General features: G+C 41.7%; 1 protein-coding gene across 2 annotated transcripts in view; it reads right to left on the bottom strand.

Annotated features, from left to right (window-relative positions):
- tgfbr3 (transforming growth factor, beta receptor III) overlaps positions 1-20,848 on the bottom strand; it is a 120,986-nt gene extending 100,138 nt beyond the window's left edge. For both annotated transcript variants that reach the window (XM_053636861.1, XM_053636860.1), the window contains exons 1-2: positions 20,598-20,848; positions 9,437-9,578 (exon numbers count right to left, since the gene is read on the bottom strand). In XM_053636861.1, the coding sequence (XP_053492836.1) occupies positions 9,437-9,497 (61 nt within the window). In that variant the 5' untranslated portion in view covers positions 9,498-9,578; positions 20,598-20,848. The remainder of the gene's footprint in view (positions 1-9,436; positions 9,579-20,597) is intronic.
- Between the last annotated feature and the right edge of the window lie 351 nt (positions 20,849-21,199).

Here is a 21,199-nt window from a genome sequence, read left to right on the forward strand (position 1 = left end):
TGTGTGTACTGTGTATACAAAAAGATTACTCCCATTAATTAGAGATATTACTCCCATTGATTACATAAATTACTCCATTTCCCTACACATATAGACACTTAAACAGTACTCATTTATGATTGGCAGGAAGGTATCCATTACTTTATTTCATAGGGATGTCTCTGATGTCAAACATTTTATCCCGGTAATAAACCAATGCTCCTGATAGTCGTTTAACCGTGTTGGAAACGTAACCATAACAACAAGCCAGTTTCTGAGCTGTACGTAATAGAAATCAACTTAAAACTGTAATTAAACAGACTTCTAAATAAACAAAGCATCTTCGCCAAACAACAAGCTTACTTCAGGACCAGACACGAAGCAGTGAGCCAGCCTGTGAGTGCGAGTCAGTCTCTGTCATACACAACATGAGAACATGTGCACAGTGCACCTGAATAAACTCTTGGCAGCTCTCGTCTGTGGCACATAAACAGAGCAAGAGAGTCCAGTATCAGAATAAACAGCGACGAAGCCTGTGGCTGTTTGAAGAGCCGTTCCCCTTACTCTGCCTCGACTTCTCTTGGCACATAAACAATGACGTCATGCTCGTCAGAGCGTAGAGAGTCACAACATTCTCTCTGCAGAGACACACTGAGCATTCCAGGTAACGGAAAGGACTCTAGCAGATAGTGAGAGAGTGGTGAACAGCTCCTTCACTAAGACTGATAGGGACAGGGGCCACTCTTTATTCACCGAGACTGAGACAGGCACAGAGACCACGCTACGTCCACAGTAATCTGGATAAATCTAAAAACGCATCTTTTTGTCCACGTTTTGGCGTTCCGTCCACACCGAGACAGTGTTTCGAAAACGCTCTCCCAAGTGGATACGTTTGAAAACGGCGTTTTCGTGTTGTAGCGTGGACCGACAAAATGGAGATATTCAAAAACGATGATGTATTTTAAGTCATGTGACCCATTCAACTCAAAACAAACAAGATGGTGGACAATGTTGTAGTGCCTACTATCTAGTTTCCCCTATACACCTGACAGACACGAAGGCATCTGAGTGATCGTTAAATACGAATGTTTTTTTGTACAACCTTCAGATTGCATTTTTAAATAAACGCCTGACAGAAATGACGCAGGACAAAGCTTCTTACGTTTTTTACGCATGCGCAGTATAGGTTTGTACAGTAAGTGTACAGATCTATCCGGATTAACGTGGACTATGTAGCCACGTGTGTGTGTGTGTGTGTGTGTGTGTGTGTGTGTGTGTGTGAGAAAGAAAAAAAATCAAAAAGAGCACTGTGAAATGAAAAGCATTGTGTAGTTAGGCCTTTTAAACATTCCCATATACACCAGCCATGAAGGCATTTGAGTCATGTCAGAAAGCGGCCTGTTCCTGTGAGACAGAAAGACAGAAGGAGTGACAGTGAAAGAGACAGAGAAAGGGAGTGTGAGACATGCAGTATGTAGGAGGCGAGTATAGTAGGAACCCTAAAAAGCCAAAAGAGCCCATTGTGAACTCTCTATATTGGCTTTTGTGGGTGCCATTGACATCATGTCAGAGGCCTCCTAAAAGTCAGACCTCCTCCTTGTGCAACACAAAAGATTCTGGGGATAAGCCTGGAGGCCAAAAGCATAAAGCAAAAAAGAAAAAGAAAAAAGCCAGCAAGAGGCACATGATAAATAAATTGGCCTCTGTTTAAAGACCTTCAATCTACTAAATGTGCCTTTCAATACCCTTCCAGAAAGTGTGGCCTCTGTGGCTGTCATTTTCAGTTAGGGAGGCGTGTCTTTGTATCTGTTAGTCTAAGTGATGGACAGGGTGTGGTCTCTTTGTCTGTGAGTCTCAATAAAGGAGGTGTGACCTCTGTGCTTAAATCAAAAACAATCTACAATATTGAATTGTCAGCTGCGTCTTTCTTACATCATGTATCATTATGCACATCTCACCACATCGGAAGGAGAGAGCAACGATCCTAATAAAACACAAAAAAGATATAGTGTGACAAATAGATTCATGCATGCACATGAAAGACTGAGCGATACACTCTAACGGTGACTGAACTTATGTATTGCACAAGAATGGAGCATTTACTCCCCTTTCGGGAAAAAATTTCTGCAACCCTTTCCATCCATGAGATGAAACGCTCTCTAGGGGCGGAGGAGCAGAGAGAAGACGAGTAGGAGAGGATTATGGACTCTCAGAGGAGTCACAACCTGGAAAACTTCAGTTGTGTGTATTAAAATCAGACCTGATCTGTAAATTAGCCCATGGGACAAACTCTCTCTCTCTCTCTCGGTCATCTCAGAATGAAAGACAGAAGAAAAAAAAGATGGTGTGATGGTGTGACTGTATTTTGGTACCTCGAATAGTGAAGGCTACAGCAGGGGAAGAGCTTTCTCTTACAAAGCCCTACAGTTATGGAACAGTTTTCCTATTAGTGTTCAGGACTCGGACACAGTCTCGGGGTCCAAACTGAAAACATATTTGTTTAGTCAAGTCTTTTGTGAATAGTGTTTTTCTTAGGTAAAGGAGCAGATCTAGAGGGCTCATGGGCATAGAGTGTTGTGGTGAACTGCGATGACTGGATGGTGTTGCCACCCCACTTTCACACGTTCACCCAGGTTTGCTGATGGTGGAGTGTCTGGCCGCCTTATGTCCCAGGGCACCATCATGTCTGTGTTACCTTCAAGCTCTCCCTTTTAGTCATGCCATCAAAGCTAGTCTTGCTGGAGTCCCTGTTTGCACTCACGCAAAGTACTTTGTGCTTAACCATTACAGGACAATAAACATACAAAATAATCTCCCTCTCCCTCGGTCAAGCCACACACAACCCTTTCTGCTCTCCGGACCTGCCTGGTCCATCCTGATGCCCTACCTCTGGTTGGAGTTCTCATCAACTGGAAGTCACATGCTGCTTCTGATGACGGTTCCACATGGTGCAGTCTCACGATCATTGAGATTACTGAGGATGGTAGCACTTAAAAACCATAAAGATGGCTTTGGACCTCAGCTCATGTGAACAGTTATGCTGTGATGGCTAGGACTACAACTGTTATGATCGCTTTAGGACTGTAATCGCCACAAACAGTTTTGCAGTGAACAGTGGAGAAGTTCAACAAAACAGACTTCATGTAAAAACTGTAATGAATTTCCTGCTTACACAACTGCAATATTTGACCATGTAGTATTAGCACATTTGTAGAAGGGATTTATTTATAATTACACTATCCATTGTTACCCAGATGAGGATGGGTTCCCTTTTGAGTTTCTTCCTCATAGTGTCTCAAGGAGTTTTTCCTTGCCACAATTGACTCTGGCTTTCTCATTACGGATAAATTCATACATTTAAAATCTATACCCTGAATTTATGTATTTCTGTAAAGCTGCTTTGGGACAATGTTCACTGTTAAAAGTGCTGTACAGATAAAACTGAACTGAATTGAATAAGTATATGAATTATAAAGTAGTGCAACAGAAAGACAAAAAACGAGAGCGAGCATATTTCAAAGTACAGGAAGAAAGTAAGTGGCACCGAAACAAACTAGAGGGAGTCTGAAATGCCTCCACTACTCAGAGTCATGCAAATGTGTTCTATATTCTCTTTATTTCGCAAAGGCTGCACGCTCCCCAGACCTCAACACCCGTGCACTGTGTTTTTCTTTTTGTTATTACTCTAAACCAAGTGAAAGACCAAATGGAAAGAGCAGGATCAGACCAGCTGTGTTCGATTAGGGGCCTCGTGCATGATAACCATACACACGCTTATGAGCACAGAAGAGACAGAGGCGCAGGAGGACTCAGAGAGAGAGAGAGAGAGAGAGAGAGAGAGAGAGAGAGAGAGAGCTGCTGGTTAACAACATATAAGTGATATCTATCCTTACATACAAGCTTTTAAATGATTGAGAGAGAGAGAGAGAGAGAGAGAGAGAGAGAGAGAGAGAGAGATCGGATGGATGGTGAGATTTTGTGTGTGTGTGTGTGTGTGTAAAATTTCATGCAGTAGCATGCATGTATGTAGGGTGAGAGAGACAGAGACAGAGACAATCCCTCTGACAGACGTATTGAGATCGTCTGTCACGGTGTAAAAGGCAGTCAGTTGTAACTAAAGCAGTGTGGACTGGTTGCTATATAAACATCCCAACGTATCTCGCTGCAGAGGAGTCTGGTTAATGAACAACTGGCAACATCTGCTTTAGAAAGGAGAGAATGCTTTCTCCAACTAGTCTCTCTTCTCTCTTTCTCTCTCTCCTGCTGTCTCTCATTCACTTACTCCTGTCCCCTCCTTTTATCTCTGCCTTGCTCACTGTTCTTCTCTTTCTTTCTCTCCCTCCTTTCCATTTTTATTTCTTAAACTCCTGCTTTCCCCTCTTTCAGTCCCCACTGAAAGTCTTTATCCCATCTTTCCCAGTGTTAACCTTCACGCTCAGTCCATCTCCCCCTTCATTTTCTTACCCCCTTTTGCCTCCTGTCCCACTCATATGTTTCCTCCCTTTGCTCTCTGCTCCCTTTCCCTTCGTGTCCCCCTTGCTTTCTGTCCCTCAATCTTCTCTCTCTCTCGCACTCTGTGTGTGTGTGTGTGTGTGTGTGTGTGTGTGTGTGTGTGTGTTGGAATATTGTGGCTTGGATCGTCTCCCCTCTACTCCACTGCCATGGCTCACATTACTGGTTGCGCAATAGTCTCTGGCAGCACACACATTTTGGCCCATGTAATAACACACACACACACACACACAGAGATAATTTGCACTCAATTACCATATATTGAACCAGCTTTCATACAACATACACAGGTAGTCTGAGATGGAAAGCTGGAGGGAATTTTTAAATGCAACATAAAAGCAAAATGTTGTTAAATCTATCGGTTTTTTTCAGACTGCCAGACTAAACAAACACAGTTCGCTTTCGCAACCACGGCTGGATTTGCTCAGTGTTTGGGGTCTGTTGTCTCGACAACACGTTTTTTTCCCGGCCAGATAGACCATTGCTACATACTAATCATCAAAACCTGTTAACCCATTCAGACCAATCCTACAGCAATCTCAGCTCATGCTATGTGTTTTGTTTTTTGTTCTTCAACTCAGTAGCTTAAAATAATGGGCTTCATCATGCTGGCATTCAATAAAAGCATTTGCTTTTATAGATCAGTGTCAGAACAGCAACCGTTTCACTGCATATAGTCTAATCTTCATCTGCCATTTTTGTTAGTAGTGTATGGACACACATTTGATTTGGACAGTTTTTAATCTTCTGGTTCAGGTACGAATGTATAAGTACGGGCCACATTTTCAACCCTTTGTGAAATATGCTATGAATATCACCATGTTCTCGTCCATATAAAACCACATGCTTATTATCTTTTTCATTTACGGCATTTTGCAGATTTGAATTCACGACCTTCTGATCAGAAGTCCAACATCTTAACCACTGAGCTACTACTTGCCAACATGACAACTTTTTATGTATTATCATTTGGTAGGTGCACTACAGTCAGACTGTCATGTTCCGCCTGATTACAGTCATTCATTCATTCATTCATTCATTCATCTTTAGTAGCCGCCTTATCCTGGTCAGGATCACGGTGGATCCAAAGCTTATCCCAGGAACACTGGGTCTGAGGCAGGAATACACAATGCACAATTCACCATGCACACACACATTCACACACTTATTTCACACCTAGGGAAAATTTAGAGTAGCCAGTACACTTGCTGGCATGTTTTTAGGAGGTGGGAGGAAACCAAAGAACCCCGAGGAAATTCACATGGACACGGGAAGAAAAAGCAGAGAAGCACAGCACAGACGATAACCCGAGCTCATGATCAAACTGGTGTGAGGCAGCAACGCTACCTGCTGTGCCAACATGCTGCCCTGACATAGTGAGGAGGTGTTTTTAGTGAGTGTTGTATCTCCATTCATCCATCCATATTCTGTGCCGCTTATCCTACACAGGGTTGTGGTGGCGCCTGGAGCCTATCTCAGGGAACTCGGGGCACAACGCTGGGGACAGGGTTCCAGCCCATCGCAGGAAACAACTGCTCACACATTCACACACTACGATTTTGAATTTGGAAATGCCAATCAGTGCATGTCTTTGGACTGGGGGAGGAAACCGGGGTACCCGGAGGAAACCCCCGAAGCATAGGGAGAACATGTATACACCGCGCACACAGGGCGCAGGTGGGATTCGAACCCCCGACCCCAAACACTCACACTAGGCGTGAAAGAGATCACATATGATATGGATGAACTGTTGTATCCTGTGCACCAGTCATCTGATTCCTTTGTTTACCTCATCCAAACACACTGGCAAATCAAGCTGGCGGCAGTCCGAGAAGGACTCTTATACCTCCATGTCAAATTCCCCTATACCGGCATTGAGGGACGGTAAAATAGATGGAGTGATGACAGTGGAGCAGGAGGCCAGGCCTCACAGCATGCTCTGCGTCAACTGCCCGAGTAGTTATTGGCAGTTGGCACAATCCAACACCTGGCTCAAATCCCAGTGCATTCTCCATTTCAGCACTTAAACCTGAGCACCTCAGTGTCACAACACGGCCGGGGACTTCGTTTTAAAAACCTGGTCCTGCTATATGAAATGTAAAATAAATAGAAGGTTTTAGAATTTTGAAATATTTAAAACAAAGAAAGTAAATGTTTAATATCTTGAATGTTTAATATTCAAGATTCTGCACTATTCCTAGGTCCCGATTTGAATGTAAGCAAATTTGTCATATTAACCATGTTAACTGCTTCGTACAAAAGGTCAAGTTTTCCTTGAGTCTTATCCATTCCAATAAAGCATGTGTTCAGGTGACACGCCAATGGATCTGATACAACATGAATCATCAGGCTTTACAAACTTGGAGTCAATGCCAGCTTGAGTGCACACTAAACTCATTAAAGCAAAATGGGGACATGAACTTTTCACTCAAGTTGTTGCTGATAATAGAATCTGTAATGGGGAAAAAAACTACGATATTGGAAAAGAACACAAAATAGAAACTTTACTAGTGGTCTAAGTATCTTGGACCCGAAAGCATCTATAGTTCTGTAGGGAGTAGGGAGGTGTGGTGTCTATCAGTCACAGTAAAGGGGAGTGGCCACTGTACCTGTCAATCACAGATCAGTCTTAAAAGTTAACACTTTATTTCCCTCCATAGAAAAATGGGCATTCATGCAGACTGGTGAAACACTGAGGAGGGAGTATTAATTGGATTTTTAAAATTAATTGGATTTTTAAAATCATATAACAAATAGAAGTTAGCAAGTAAAATAGTACTTGATGTACATTTGATGCAGTCTTTCTCTCCATCTGACTGTCTGTCTGTCTGTCTCTCTCTCCACCTCTCTCATACTGCATATATTATTCCATATCATCACACAGCGAAATAGCTCAAAATGTATCATTCTGAATGTTTGGCTGGATTAAACGTAATTATCAAACTGTTTATTGAACACACATCAAAATTGCATCTCATCACCTTGGAAAGATACACACATCTACAGAGGACACACAACCTGGGCTTTTCAAAAACCTGCTGGTGCTGCTGCCATGCAAAGTACACCTTCATTTTTGTTTTTTTTAGAGATGAAGAGAACAAGGAGATAAAACATATTTGTCGAATGATCCAATCATAAAATGTATTCATGTCCCAATCATGAAGGCTGAGCAGATCTATTTATGCAGAACAGACTGCCCTCTATTAACCAAAGTGCAAGAACAAACATAACATCAACAGAAATGTGATTGCCTCAGCAGTCCATTTCAAATGAATCACGGCCAAAATGTTGACGCAACAGATTAAATTATGAGCAGGTTTTAGATTTCCACAGGCAAAGAAAATAGGGAAACATATCTTTAGTTGCACTGAAAATATTGTTTGCGATTTCCACCTGTCCATGGCATCTAAACTGCATGAATCCGGGCTACTCTCAGGATAATCAGAACCCACAGACCACAATGAAGATAGCGATGGGCAATATGGCAAAACATGTATGAAAATGTCTCGTATCATGACAACAATATGCATCACCTTCTTTTTTCACAGAGCTAACACACTGTAAACAGTTTGTTTTTTATTCCCAAACTGAAGTTGAGACAGCCCATTAATCTTCATCATTAAATGTGCAAAGTGGCGTAGATGACTGCATTTCCTGCATGTTGGAGCTATGGAGGAATGCTACAATGCTGGCATGAATGATGTGAAGGAAGAGGCTCTTCAGTGAGCTCATTGTTTTAAAGAGCAGGTCACAGCGGGAACCTGTGCTTAACCCATGGGCTGTTCAGACCGAGGAGACATTGTGTGCCTGCTTTTCCAGTTCAGAAATGTTTCCAGAGCCAGCTCTGTCCAGGAGCGTTACTACCTGTTTGTTTCCTAGCATAATCTCATTGTTGTGAACGATTTCTTCTTCTTTTTTTTTTTTGGGACAGTTTTCACTTTAAAAGCTACGGTCCAGGCAGAAATTAAATGGATGAGAGGAAGAAACAAAACAACATTTCAAACCAATAAACCAGGACTTGACAAACTGTATTGTTCCTATTAGGCTTATTTACTTGTTTGTGGTATTTGTCAATAGTTTTTTGTCTTCTGAACCGTTGCATGATGTGTGGTATGAATGATCAGGTGGTTCAATTTGCACTGGGTTGGGTTTGACAAAAAAAAAAAACAATGTGCAAAAATGTGTGTAAACAGGATATTCATATTGATTTAGAGTAAGAGACTGGCCCTGTCAGCACTTTTCTTAATGCACATCACCACAACATCTCTCATTTGATGATGGGAGGGAGCAGGGAAATTCCGAACGCAGGGCAATGTGTGAGGACCTGACAAAACAAGCAACACTGCCTGACTCCGACGAGAGATCCAGAAATAGGAGCGAGTCACTGGGAACACACCCTTCACACTCTCACATACACACACACACACACAATGTCTCATACCGCATGCTGAAGACCTAATAGCAATCTTGTACACATCAGCATTGCACTTCACTCACTCTTCCCCACTGTGGGGTCTCAAAATTTTTCAAGACCTCAGCAACTGACTTATTTTTGGTACTTTTTGTAGACCGAGCTCTATGTTTTTATGGCGGTCTAGTTGTTGAGTGTTCTAGTTGTTGAGGTCTTGTCAGTTCAGAACTAAAATCCCACCTGCCATTTTTAGCTATGGCCTTAAACAGAAGCACACACATTAGTCACCCTTTATGTTTCAGCACAGCAGCCATCTCAAAGTCTGAAAGAGCACCTTTATGTCTGTCTTTATGAGCCATGAGATAGAGGCAGGCCACAGAAACCCTCTGAGCTACTGGTAGTAAATTACCAATCAATCAAAGGGAAAGAGAGATAATAAAGGGTCTTTGTGCCATGTTGCAGCAGGTTTGCTCACTTTGTGGTCATGAGTGCTGAGAGAGGGAAGGGAGGAGTGATGAGTAAAACAGCTCCTACCTGCAGAAGCCAAAGTGCTGAAGGAAAAGAGGAGGATGACTACAAGGCGTGTGTGTCCCATCACGTAGGGGAAGTGAACACAAGAGATTTCCAGAAGAGAGGGTAGAGTTTCTCCTCAGTACACTCCACACAGGAACGCCCCCTGAAAAGCACACACAGAGAAACGGTTATTAATGCTGCTTTCATTTTTTTAAAGAAATTTTCTTTATTTATAAAAGTGTACAATTTCGTATTTCTCTTTAATATTCAGTTATTTTGTAACTCAAGCTTAAGCAATACAAATGTAACTTTGTTAACCCAATAAAGTACCTTGAATTGAATTAAATTCAATTAGGGCTGCACATGACTGGCAAAGATAACATATTGGGATTATGTTAAATTACCCCTAGGGGTGAATAAGTGTGTGAATGTGTGTGTGCATGGTGCCCAGCAGTGGATTGGCCTCCAATCCAGGGTGTATTCCTGCCTCAAACCCAATGTTAGCAGGACTGGGTCCTGAGAGCAGTGGTGGCTTGGTGGTTAAGGCTCTGGGTTACTGATCGGAAGGTCGAGGGCTCAAGACACAGCACTGCCACTGTTGGGCCCTTGAGCAAGGCCTTCAAGGCTCTCTGCTCCAGGTGCACTGTATCATGGCTGACCCTGCGCTCTGACCCCAACGTCCGAGCATGCTGTATGTACGCGAGGAAAAGAATCGAACCTGCGCTGTATATGTGACCAATAACATTATCATGTTCCACAACCCTGACCATGATAAAGCAGTTACTAAGAATGTTTTAAACAGTAATGTGATGTGAATAAATTTTGTGTGATTAAATGTAATTCATTTTTTTAATCATAAATTGTTTTTTTTTTTATCATCATTGCCACTTTTATCATAAAATCCATGGAAAACTTCACTTCACTCTCACACTCTCCCTCTCCATCACTCTCTTACTTTCTCCATTATTCCCTTCTCCCGCTCTCTCCCCTGCACACACACACACACACACACACACACACATACACACTGACACACACTGTAGTCATCCCTCTCTCATTCTCCCTCTTGGGCCATGTGATACTGAGCAAGATGGAGAAAATAGACGAAACTGACACCGGACTGGAGAACCACCAGGGTGTCCAGGCTAAGAGGATTAACAGGTGGCCAGAGCTAATCACCAGAACCCCAACTGACCCCTAGAATGGAGTGAGGAAGTCGTGCTCCATCCAGCATGAGCTAAACACAACACAGCAGCACACAACTTTACATCATCCATCACACTTCATGCACTTCTACTACAGTCAAGTCCAAAAGTATGAGTCCAATATTAAAATCCTGGCATGCCCTGTATTCTTGGGCCAATTAGCATTGATTCATTCCGATAAAAGCAGGAGACTGACATTAGAAGAACCGAACAGAATCAAACAAATGCACATGCATGCACAGAGTCCCTGCTATGCAAAAGCCAAATTCCTGTTAAACTCTGCTTATGACAATACCTCCTACTCTGCAGAGGGAAAGACTAGCCAATCAATGAACACAATGGGTGTTACAGGACTTTGAGGTCGATGGCATAAACAGGAACGTCTGCTGTGCGTCTGTGCAGCGTCCCGCCTACAACACTCACTCAGTCATGCTGACATTGTGTTCAAGCAAAGCGAGTGTCCAGCTTTTAGCAAAGATACACAGCACAACTTTAAGGCCTTTCAAGGAGAAAAACCTTCAGGAATTTCCATTTTGTCTTCAGCTCTATGGAACGGGTGTGTATGAAGAAGTACGTTTACAGGGGTGATAAACGTGAAACCACGCTTGGCAGAAACATCTGGAAATCAGATGTTTCCAGAAAATCAGGATTACACAACAGGTTACCATTTCCAGTAAGTAGGAAGGATCTAAACGGTTCCACCCGTCTCATACTTAAGTGGAAATGGTCAAAGAAGCAATGCATTCAACAACGTATTGATAAATTTTGATTCCACAATCACAGTTCACATCCTCTATTCAGACAGAGACAGAATCTTCTGTTAAGGGTTTAGAACAAGGCAGCTGGGTGAACTCCACGGATGTACACGCGATGTGAAAAATGGCTGTGATTGGTCGTTACAAATGAGCCATGCAGAAGCCGATTCATTCAGAAACCAACTGTACTGCTTAGGTTTCACTAGCATGCTATACTGGCCATCCTCATCCCTACTTTATTTAATGCTCTCATGTACCACCTGTGTCATATTTTGCTAAACTTTTTCTAAAGATCCTCCTCTTCCTCATTTTCTATCATTGGTTTGTGTACTTCTGTGCCATCGTAGCTTATGCTCTTGTTATTCATCTTCTTCCTGTGGTCATGGAAATTTTAACAGCATCACCTGCAGTACTAGAGCACTTATACGTAGCATAAGTGGGTGGACTGGGTATGCTGCATAAGGAAACATGTGAAGGTGGTTTTATCTTCACACAACAATCATAGATATTGTCTCCTTATTAATGCAGAGGCCTGAGTCCCAGTAAACTAGGTGTGGCCTCTATGTTTATAGTGCTGCATTCAACTTACCTTGGAAGTGGGAACTCGGAATTCTGAATTACGTCACGTTTACCCATGTTCCTCCTTTGTTAGCTAAAAGGTAGCCAGCTATCTGTGATGACTGATCTATATGTACCACCTTAAAATGTCAATTTAACAATCAAACGTTTGTTTGTTTGTTGACTGATCTAAAGCAAACTCATTCAAAGGTAATTAGTGCGACTCATGCTTTGAACTCAGATATGGAAGACCATCCCGAGTAGGAACTGTGTTCTTTGTTTTTTTTCTAGTCAGAGTTCAGAAATTATGAGTTACAACCTTTATTTGAATGTGCCATTAGTACAAGTGAATGAGGTGTGGCCTTTGTACCAGCAAATTAGTGAAGGAGCCATGGACACTGACTGTCAGTTCAAGTGACAGGGGCAGGGCATATGTTCCTGTCACAATTTTATTTATTTTTTTCATTAAAACTTAACAGACTGCAAAACCTCAAAATCATCAAAATGGCTTCTCATATCACTTCATTTGCTTTAAATGTATCTTTCACACGGCTATTATTAATCAAGTACATGACATACTATACAATTACACTGTGCACTATGCCACCTTGCCTTGCATGAATTTTAGAAGGGTATTATCATCTCAAATGAAACCCGAGCGCTTTTTACTAACCAGAAGTATAAGCCAGATGATGGCACATGATGTCAAGCCCACGCAATGCGACGCCACTAGCTTTAGCAGAATACCGGATTCCGGAGTCAACGTTATGCTAAACATGACCTCAGTCACCATCGGATGGAGGTGTAATGGTCAAGTGACAGCGGAAAAAAGTGTGCGGGGAGCATTTTACATTAAATGTAGTGTAGAAGACTGTAACCTGTAAACTTTACAAAGCGGAGCTTGTGTAGTACAGAAGCACGACAGTGATGCACGAGCACAAACTTATGTTTATATCCAAAACTCTGCACTGCGTACAAGGGGTTGGGGGAACTGGTGCGAGTTGCTTAAAAGATTGAGTTTAATTCAGGTTTATTGTCATTGTATGCTGCATTTGCGCACTTGCAGTGTAAATTCTGTCGTTTTTTTATAACGGAAGTGATCTATTAGTAACGGGGCCGCGTTGCTCCTCACTCACAATGCAGACGCGGTGATAAACAGTGTAGTGCAAGTAAGATCTGTAATGTCTAAAACGGTACGATCAAAGTAAACATAAGTAAAACAATATGCCTGAATGCAGTGAGTAACAGAAGCCATGAGGTGCAGTGAAAGGGAGATTTTATTATTAATTTAGGACTGAAGTTTAATTATCAGTGCTTTTTTTGTGCATGCATGAAAAATAATACGTAAATACTATTATATAATGTAAACTTTATATATAAAAAATTGGACAAACAGTTGTGTTAATGTAAAGTTTTAGACTGAAGTGTATATTTGTAACAGTTTGTGGATTTTATTTTAAATAAATGAAAAAAACAGCACTGAAAGATATTTTTTACCTGGTTAATCGCTTAATTAACTAATCGGCCGATTAAACGATTATGAAAATAATCGTTAGTTGCAGCCCTGTAATCAAGTATCAATATGTGCATCAAGTTGTCTTAGAAAGAGACACAAGAAGAGAAGTAATGATGATGATTATGAGATCATCATTTAACTCTCAGTCATTATAAAAGGGCAATTGTGTAGGCCTCTGAAATCCTCAGAGCAATTACTCCTGAAACCACATGTAATAAAATACAACGGTAGGAAAACCCAAATTTGGTGTAGTCCTTCCTTGCGGTATCTTCCTCGCTAAGGTGCACTTTTCCCTCTCTCAGCAAACAGCTGTGGTACACAGTAGCAGCTGCTGAAGCAGGGAAGTCCTTTTAGAGGATCTCAACAAATACCGCATGTCCAGCACCGTGGCTCGGGTCACGACACCTACTAGAACACTGTTTGATTTGTGCCTCAGATTCACCCACACATGCATACTATACAGCTCACAGACTCACAGCTCACATGCAGAGTGAAGTTTTTCTACTCACATTGTCTGTGTTATCAAAGGCTGGAGAGAGTTTAGCACTATTAATTCACAATTAGAGGAAGCCAGAGATCAGACAGCAGCTCCAGGTCAGCAGTGGCTATTGTCAGCAAACCTATGTACTAAAACAGTGGCTAACATTCTGATACAGTGGTGCTCAGAACCCTTTAGAATTTTCAATACATCTGCATAAATATGACCTAAAACGTCATCGGATTTTCACACAAGTCCTAAAAGTACACAACAAAAACATACCTGTGAGTGGAAAAATAAGTAAACCTCCACGATTATGAGTTAATTTAAAGGTGAAATTAGAGTCAGGTGTTTTCAATCAATGGGATGACAATCAGGTGTGAGTGAGCGTCCTGTTTTATTTAAAGAACAGGGATCTATCAGAGTCCGATCTTCACAACACGTTTGTGGAAGTGAATCATGGCACGAACAAAGGAGATTTCTGAGGACCTCAGAAAAAGAGTTGTTGATTCTCATCATGCTGGAAAAGTTTACAAAACCATCTCTAAAGAGTTTGGACTCCACCAATCCACAGTCAGACAGATTGTGTACAAATGGAGGAATTTAAGACCATTGTTACCCTTCACAGGAGTCGAGACCAACAAAGATCACTCCAAGAGCAAAACGTGTAATGGTCCACGATGTCACAAAGGAACCCAGGATAACGTCTAAGCAAGTAAAGGCCTCCATCAGGAGAACATGTTGTGCATGGCAGGGTTGCAAGGAGAAAGCCACTGCTCTCCAAAAAGAACATTGCTACTCATCTGCAGTTTGCAAAAGATCACGTGGAAAAGCCAGAAGGCTATTGGGAAATGTTTTGTGGATAGATGAAACCAAAACAGAATTTTTGGTTTAAATAAGAAGGGTTGTGTTTAGAGAAAGGTAAACCCTGCATTCCAGCATAAGAACCTGTGGAATGGACTAAAATTCCTCCAAGCCGATGTGCAGGACTGATCAACAGTTACCGGAAACATTTAATTGCAGTTATTGCTACACAAGGGGGTCACACCAGATACTGAAAGCAAGGCTTCACATACATTTGCCACTCACAGGTGTGCAATATTGGATCATTTTCCTCTGTAAATATGACCACATATAACATTTTTGCCTCATTTGTTTAATTTGGCTCTCTTAATCTATTTTTAGGAGCTGTGAAAATCTGATGATGTTTTAGGTCATCGGTTTTGCAGAAATATACAAAATTCTAAAAAGAGTTCACAAACTTTCAAGTACCACCGTATATTTAAACACATCTCAGAGCGATGTTTTACACTTAACAGGCGTGCTAACAACAAATGCATGTGATCATACCTGTGATTAGTTGTAAGAAAATTTAAATGGCTTTATGCCTGATCACCTTGCATCTAAACAGCTGAGGCTCTTTTCCTCTCTCTTTCACTCTTCCCCCCCCCCCCCCTTGCAGAGCTATGCTACCATAACACACAATGAGCTACAGGCTGGGAAACTCATTAGTGAACCCAGACTGAACATAATAAGTAGCTACGAGTTACTCTGCGCTGTATTGTGGTGTAGCAGGACTGGAGGCTGCCATATGGTTTAGCACACAACCAGAGCAGGCAGCAAAATGAATGATGAATCAAACTACAGACAAAGCAGTAACAACATACATAACATACTACCTCTACTTGCATCAAATGTCTATTCACAACTTGCTGTGTCTCATTCACATAACAATTATACACTCTAGACTTGCTATCACGTATGCATACTCTTCACAACCATATTAGAATTGGGATGTGGTCTAGGACACATCGATCGTAATTTCCAAACCTCTAAGAGAAACTCAAAAGTCTGACTGGATCCCAAGTGCAGAACTCTGAAAGGACCAGTCAACATTTTAATGTATTAAACGTATATATTCTGTATAATCACTGATGAATTGAAAGGGAGCAACTGGGTACACACCTCAGCTTTTATTCTGGCCAACAAGTGGACTCCAGTACTGGTGTCAAGGTATGCCACGTGTGAGGACAAGGTTGCATAACGGCCTTCCAGATGTGTACAGTAGGAATGTTGATGAGGTCCTGAGTCCAAGATAAGGAAAAGGCCAGAGGCAAAAGCCTTGGTCCATTGACCATGGCCCTTCCACAGTACACAGTGTAGGCTATCTCAGTGTGACGCACACACTTCCTTCTTACTATGACTTAAAAAATGTATGATAAAGTGACCACTCATGGAACCCAGATGAATGATGGATGCAAATCAGTCAATGACTTTGAGCTATAATACAGTGGAATTCAGTATTGTTCACCTTCTTCGTTGGGACTAAAAGGCAAAAAGGCAACACCTCCCTCACCGAGACTGACGCACACAGAGGCCACACCTCCCTCACCGAGACTGACGCACACAGAGGCCACACCTCCCTCACCGAGACTGACGCACACAGAGGCCACACCTCCCTCACCGAGACTGACGCATACAGAGGCCACACCTCCCTCACCGAGACTGACACATACAGAAGCCAAACCTCCCTCATTGAGACTGACACATACAGAGGCCACACCTCCCTCACCTAGACTGATGCACACAGAGGCCACACCTCCCTCACCGAGACTGACGCACACAGAGGCCACACCTCCCTCACCGAGACTGACACATACAGAGGCCACACCTCCCTCACCGAGACTGACGCACACAGAGGCCACACCTCCCTCACCGAGACTGACGCATACAGAGGCCACACCTCCCTCACCGAGACTGACACATACAGAGGCCACACCTCCCTCCCCGAGACTGACACATACAGAGGCCACACCTCCCTCCCCGAGACTGACACATACAGAGGCCACACCTCCCTCATTGAGACTGACACATACAGAGGCCACGACTCCTTCACTCAAAGCAGAACAAAATTTAGGCCAGACCTCAGAGGCTACACCTCCCTCACTGAGACTGACAGGCATATAGGCCACACCCCCTTCATATTAGCAGCAAGTGGTAAGAGCAAGAGTGAAACACTAATAAAAAACTGGGTGTATGGTATCTCACATTACCGTTACAGATATGAGTCAGGCTGTTAAATGAGTATTATTTGGTTTGAACACGCAGAAGTCTCGAAGTAACTCAGCCGAAACAAAATTATGCTCCTGCATAAGTGACCTGTGACATGGTTAACGATGAAATATTTATAACAGGGGATGCACTCATTCGGCCAAAGGGAAACTCTCCAGCTTGGTGATGAGTGGAGACAAACTCAGACGGAGTGGCCACTTAATAGCCATATAGACTGACCAATGCGGGACAACCACAAAACTGCCCTCATGTACACAATTAAACACTAACACAAGCATCTGTACAGAAAGACTGGAGACTGGGCACACAAAAAATAATCACCTCCACACATGGAACATCTGTGTGCACATTTCTGTATGACCTCTATCTATATTAGTCATACCCCATCACTGTACTCACGCAGAAACGCACACACACGCACACACATGCACCAACATGAACGGCATGTGAATGCACTCCTAGGCCTCTCCACTCTCTGTCTGAATCATCAATCACATGGGAAACAGGGCAGTGTTACTGAACCGGGACAGAGACCGAAATTTAAACACTGCGAAAAAAAACTCCCTCAGTGATTGACCTGTAGCTCTTTCAAGCTACGACGAGTAAGTCACGTTTCCTCTGTCAGCACTCTCAGTCACACACACACACACACACACACACACACACCTCCTTCTTTTCATCTCGCATTCAGTCTCTACTGCTTATCGGACATAACTTGAAAGCATGTTTATACGCCAAGCATTATTAGCTTTTAAAGCAGAATTGTAAATCTAGTCTACTACATTTATCAATCAAATGTTTTTTTAGACATACGAACACAGTATTTTAAGCAGAAACAAACATTAGTTAGTGTGAGAGCATGTGGGAACATTGTAGCCTGCTCAGTGCTTCCCATGAGTGTTGAATCGAATGAATTATACACTTGCAAATCTCAATTCACCGAAACGGGTCAAACGAATCAAATTACTGAAGTGAATTATACCCGTCACTAGGGTTTTATTAGACAGATTTTTCAAGTGGTTTGAAAAGTAGTTTAATGCTTTCTCTCCTATAATCTTACCTATTTAGAAGTATAAGGTTTATAGGGTACATAAACATACTGTCTACACTGTATATTGTATCATTTAAGACATTTTTATCTAAAGAAATTGTACACAGCCTTTGAGCATGAGGAAAGGGTTAGGCTTTTTTAATGAAATGCTCAAACTAATCCCCCCCCTCACCCCCACCCCCACCCACCCCCAAACATGTATGAGAACTACTTCAAGACTGTTGAAAAGAACCTCACCGGACTCTTTCATGAAGATGGGTGAAAGTAAAAATACAAAATAGAACATAGTTTAACACCTTTTGCTCACTGTGTAACTTAGTTTTGTATAATGCAATAAAGAGCAAGAATCGAGTACGTTTCTAAACTTTTGGCGCCCCGAGGGAGTAGCTCCACTATCTGAACACCTGATCTACACCATTAGGGTCTTGAATCCCGAAACGAGTCATACGTCTGTCATAATGCAACCTCTTTTCTCCTGCATCTGTGCTATACACGTAATACAAAATCACCTTCTGTGTCAGCTGGCTATTAATGACTAGTATTATCTTATTCAGTCACTTCAGGCGGTAACATCATAGCAACTCTAGACTTGATAATTACTTGCACAAATGGTCATGATGGACACGTAAATGGAAATTCCTCTAAACAGACCTCGGCGACCTTGATGCATGGTGTACATGTAATGCACTCATAATTAATTATACGTTACTCAATACAATATTCAACATGTATTCACACTCAGCATGTGTATTAAAAGACTGTCCCCTTACCTTACACCTTGTGTTGAGATCAAGTTTATTTACAATTATAGTCTGCCACAGAAATAAGTGAAAGTGAGCAAAGCCTAAGTAGAACATTGCTATTAATTTACTGCTTGCAGTAGACAATGGCGGTATGCAGTTTCCACTAAACTAAAAGCAATGTACAGTTAAATTTGATTGTTACTAACCTGATTCCAGTCATGAGGCTGGAGAAGGAGTCAGTAACTTGAATTCGGTATGTGCTGTGCAAGACCTGGTGCATCATGTGCATCCCTTTAGCTCAATATTTCATGCATTGTGTTTTTTTGTTGATCTGTGACGTTTAACAGCTGACCTGAGGATATTACAAGTTTTGCAGCCATTCATTCAGAAAGACACTCGCACCTATATACACAAAATCACACTACATCTTTGTGGGAAGCATGCTGGACTCCCTTCACTTATTAGCTTAATGAAATTCCTGACTAGGGCATTTCAACTGAGCAAAAAATGTGTGATGATGAAAAACCACATGTAGTCTACAAGACCCAGACATGCAACCCAAGAGCCACTGCTATGCAAATTCCACAGTACAGAGTTTCCCAACCCTGCTCTCTAATTGCAACTATACAACACATTGTAGTGTATCCACTTCTCTAACACACACACACACACATTTTATTTTTCTTATTGTACTTGTGAGGGCCTTCCAATTACAAAATTATTAATGCTGCTAATTAATGCTATGCTACTCATAATCGTAATTATTACCTCAGGTACCAAAAACAAATATTTGGACTCTTCTAGATTTTTAAATAACAGTTTTGTCGTTAAAAAAAAAAAAAAAAAAGTCATAATGGGGACTAACTAGGCAAAGATAGGCAACCACTTTGGGCCCCCAGAAGCCAAGTGCCCCCTAAAAATGCAAATTATATATATATATATATATTTTATTATTTTTTATTTATTTTTTATTTTATTTTTTTTTAATTAATCCTAAATAACAGGCTCCATACATTCCTATATTTTGCCTTGGGCCCCCAGATCCCTAAATCCACCCCTGTACACAAGACCAGGATTGAAAGATTGGTCTAATACTCTAATGCAGTTTCCCAACCCTAGTCCTGGAGTCCTGCACATTTTAGTGCTCGAACACACCCACTTGAACTCAGGAAGAGCTGTTAATGAGCTGATTTATTGAATTAGGTGTGTCAGACCAGGTGAAACACTAAAACGTGCAGGACAGGGGTACTCCAGCAGCAGTGAACACATGCTCTAATGCATTCTAATACACTTGATTATACATCTCATAAGGTGAATTTGCAGGTAAGGCATGGTAGTATTAGTAAAAAATAAAAAAATTAAAAAATTAAAAATTAAAAAAATTAAAAATTGGGCATGGTAGTATTAGTAAGCAAAGATCTATGGACATCTCAGCACATATAATAAATAGAGATGCTATGACAACTACTGCTACACAGGAACATCCTGTAGGTCTCAATTACTACTACTACAAAAAAAAAACACACACACATTTAAAAGTACTGCATAATAGTAAACATGCTTTGCCTAAAGATCATAGCAGATACTGTTTATTTTCTCAACAAGCTATGTGACTAATCTAAAATGCCTCCGCGCGCGCGCGAGCGCACGGCACATCTGTCAAATGAAGGTACTGGAGCAACCTAACGTTCCACTTAAAGCGGTGTTCGAGATAAGTATGCAAACACACATGCACGCAGCTGTAAAGCATCGAATCGTACTGTTAGTGCCGTCTGGGAGAAGAGCGAGGAACACACTGACATACCAGCCAGTCTTCAGAGTCAAAGCAAACTTCTGGTTGGAGTTGAAATAGAAGTTTGGAGCTGCGGCAGGAACAACAAACACAACGCCGAGGTGAGCGTTTCCTGTCGTTTAAGTAAACGTCATACGGGCATCACACAGTCTCCGTTCATTAATGTCATCAGCTGTAAGACGTGCTGTCAAGATTTCGGGATAATAACGTGAGGAAGAGGTCCCAAAAAGTTTTAAAAGCTTGCAGTGTGTACTCCATGGGGAGGCGGGCTTGTAGGATTTGGGGGCAGGGGCTTGTTGTCATTAGAGATTCGCGAAGGAACCGATTCCTTTTGAATGACTCTTTTTGAAAGGGGGGGGGGGGCTAGTCTGAACGAGTATAACGGACTGACCTAAAACTGTGCCTTCTATAAGTTGTTTGACTGATAGTGTAAATAGCAAATAATTATAGTATTAGCAAATAATCTGAATTTTGATTTGTAAATGCAGTTCCTGTAGATATGCTCGCTTTAGTCCGTACAATTATCTGTAGAATAGAAATAAAACGACAGCATAAAACCATAAATGTTGCCTACTTGCAAGGTTTATATAGCAGATTTTTTTTAAAGACAGTGA

Source organism: Ictalurus furcatus, chromosome 11 (assembly GCF_023375685.1).
Source record: "Ictalurus furcatus strain D&B chromosome 11, Billie_1.0, whole genome shotgun sequence".
NCBI classification, from domain to species: Eukaryota; Metazoa; Chordata; class Actinopteri; order Siluriformes; family Ictaluridae; genus Ictalurus; species Ictalurus furcatus.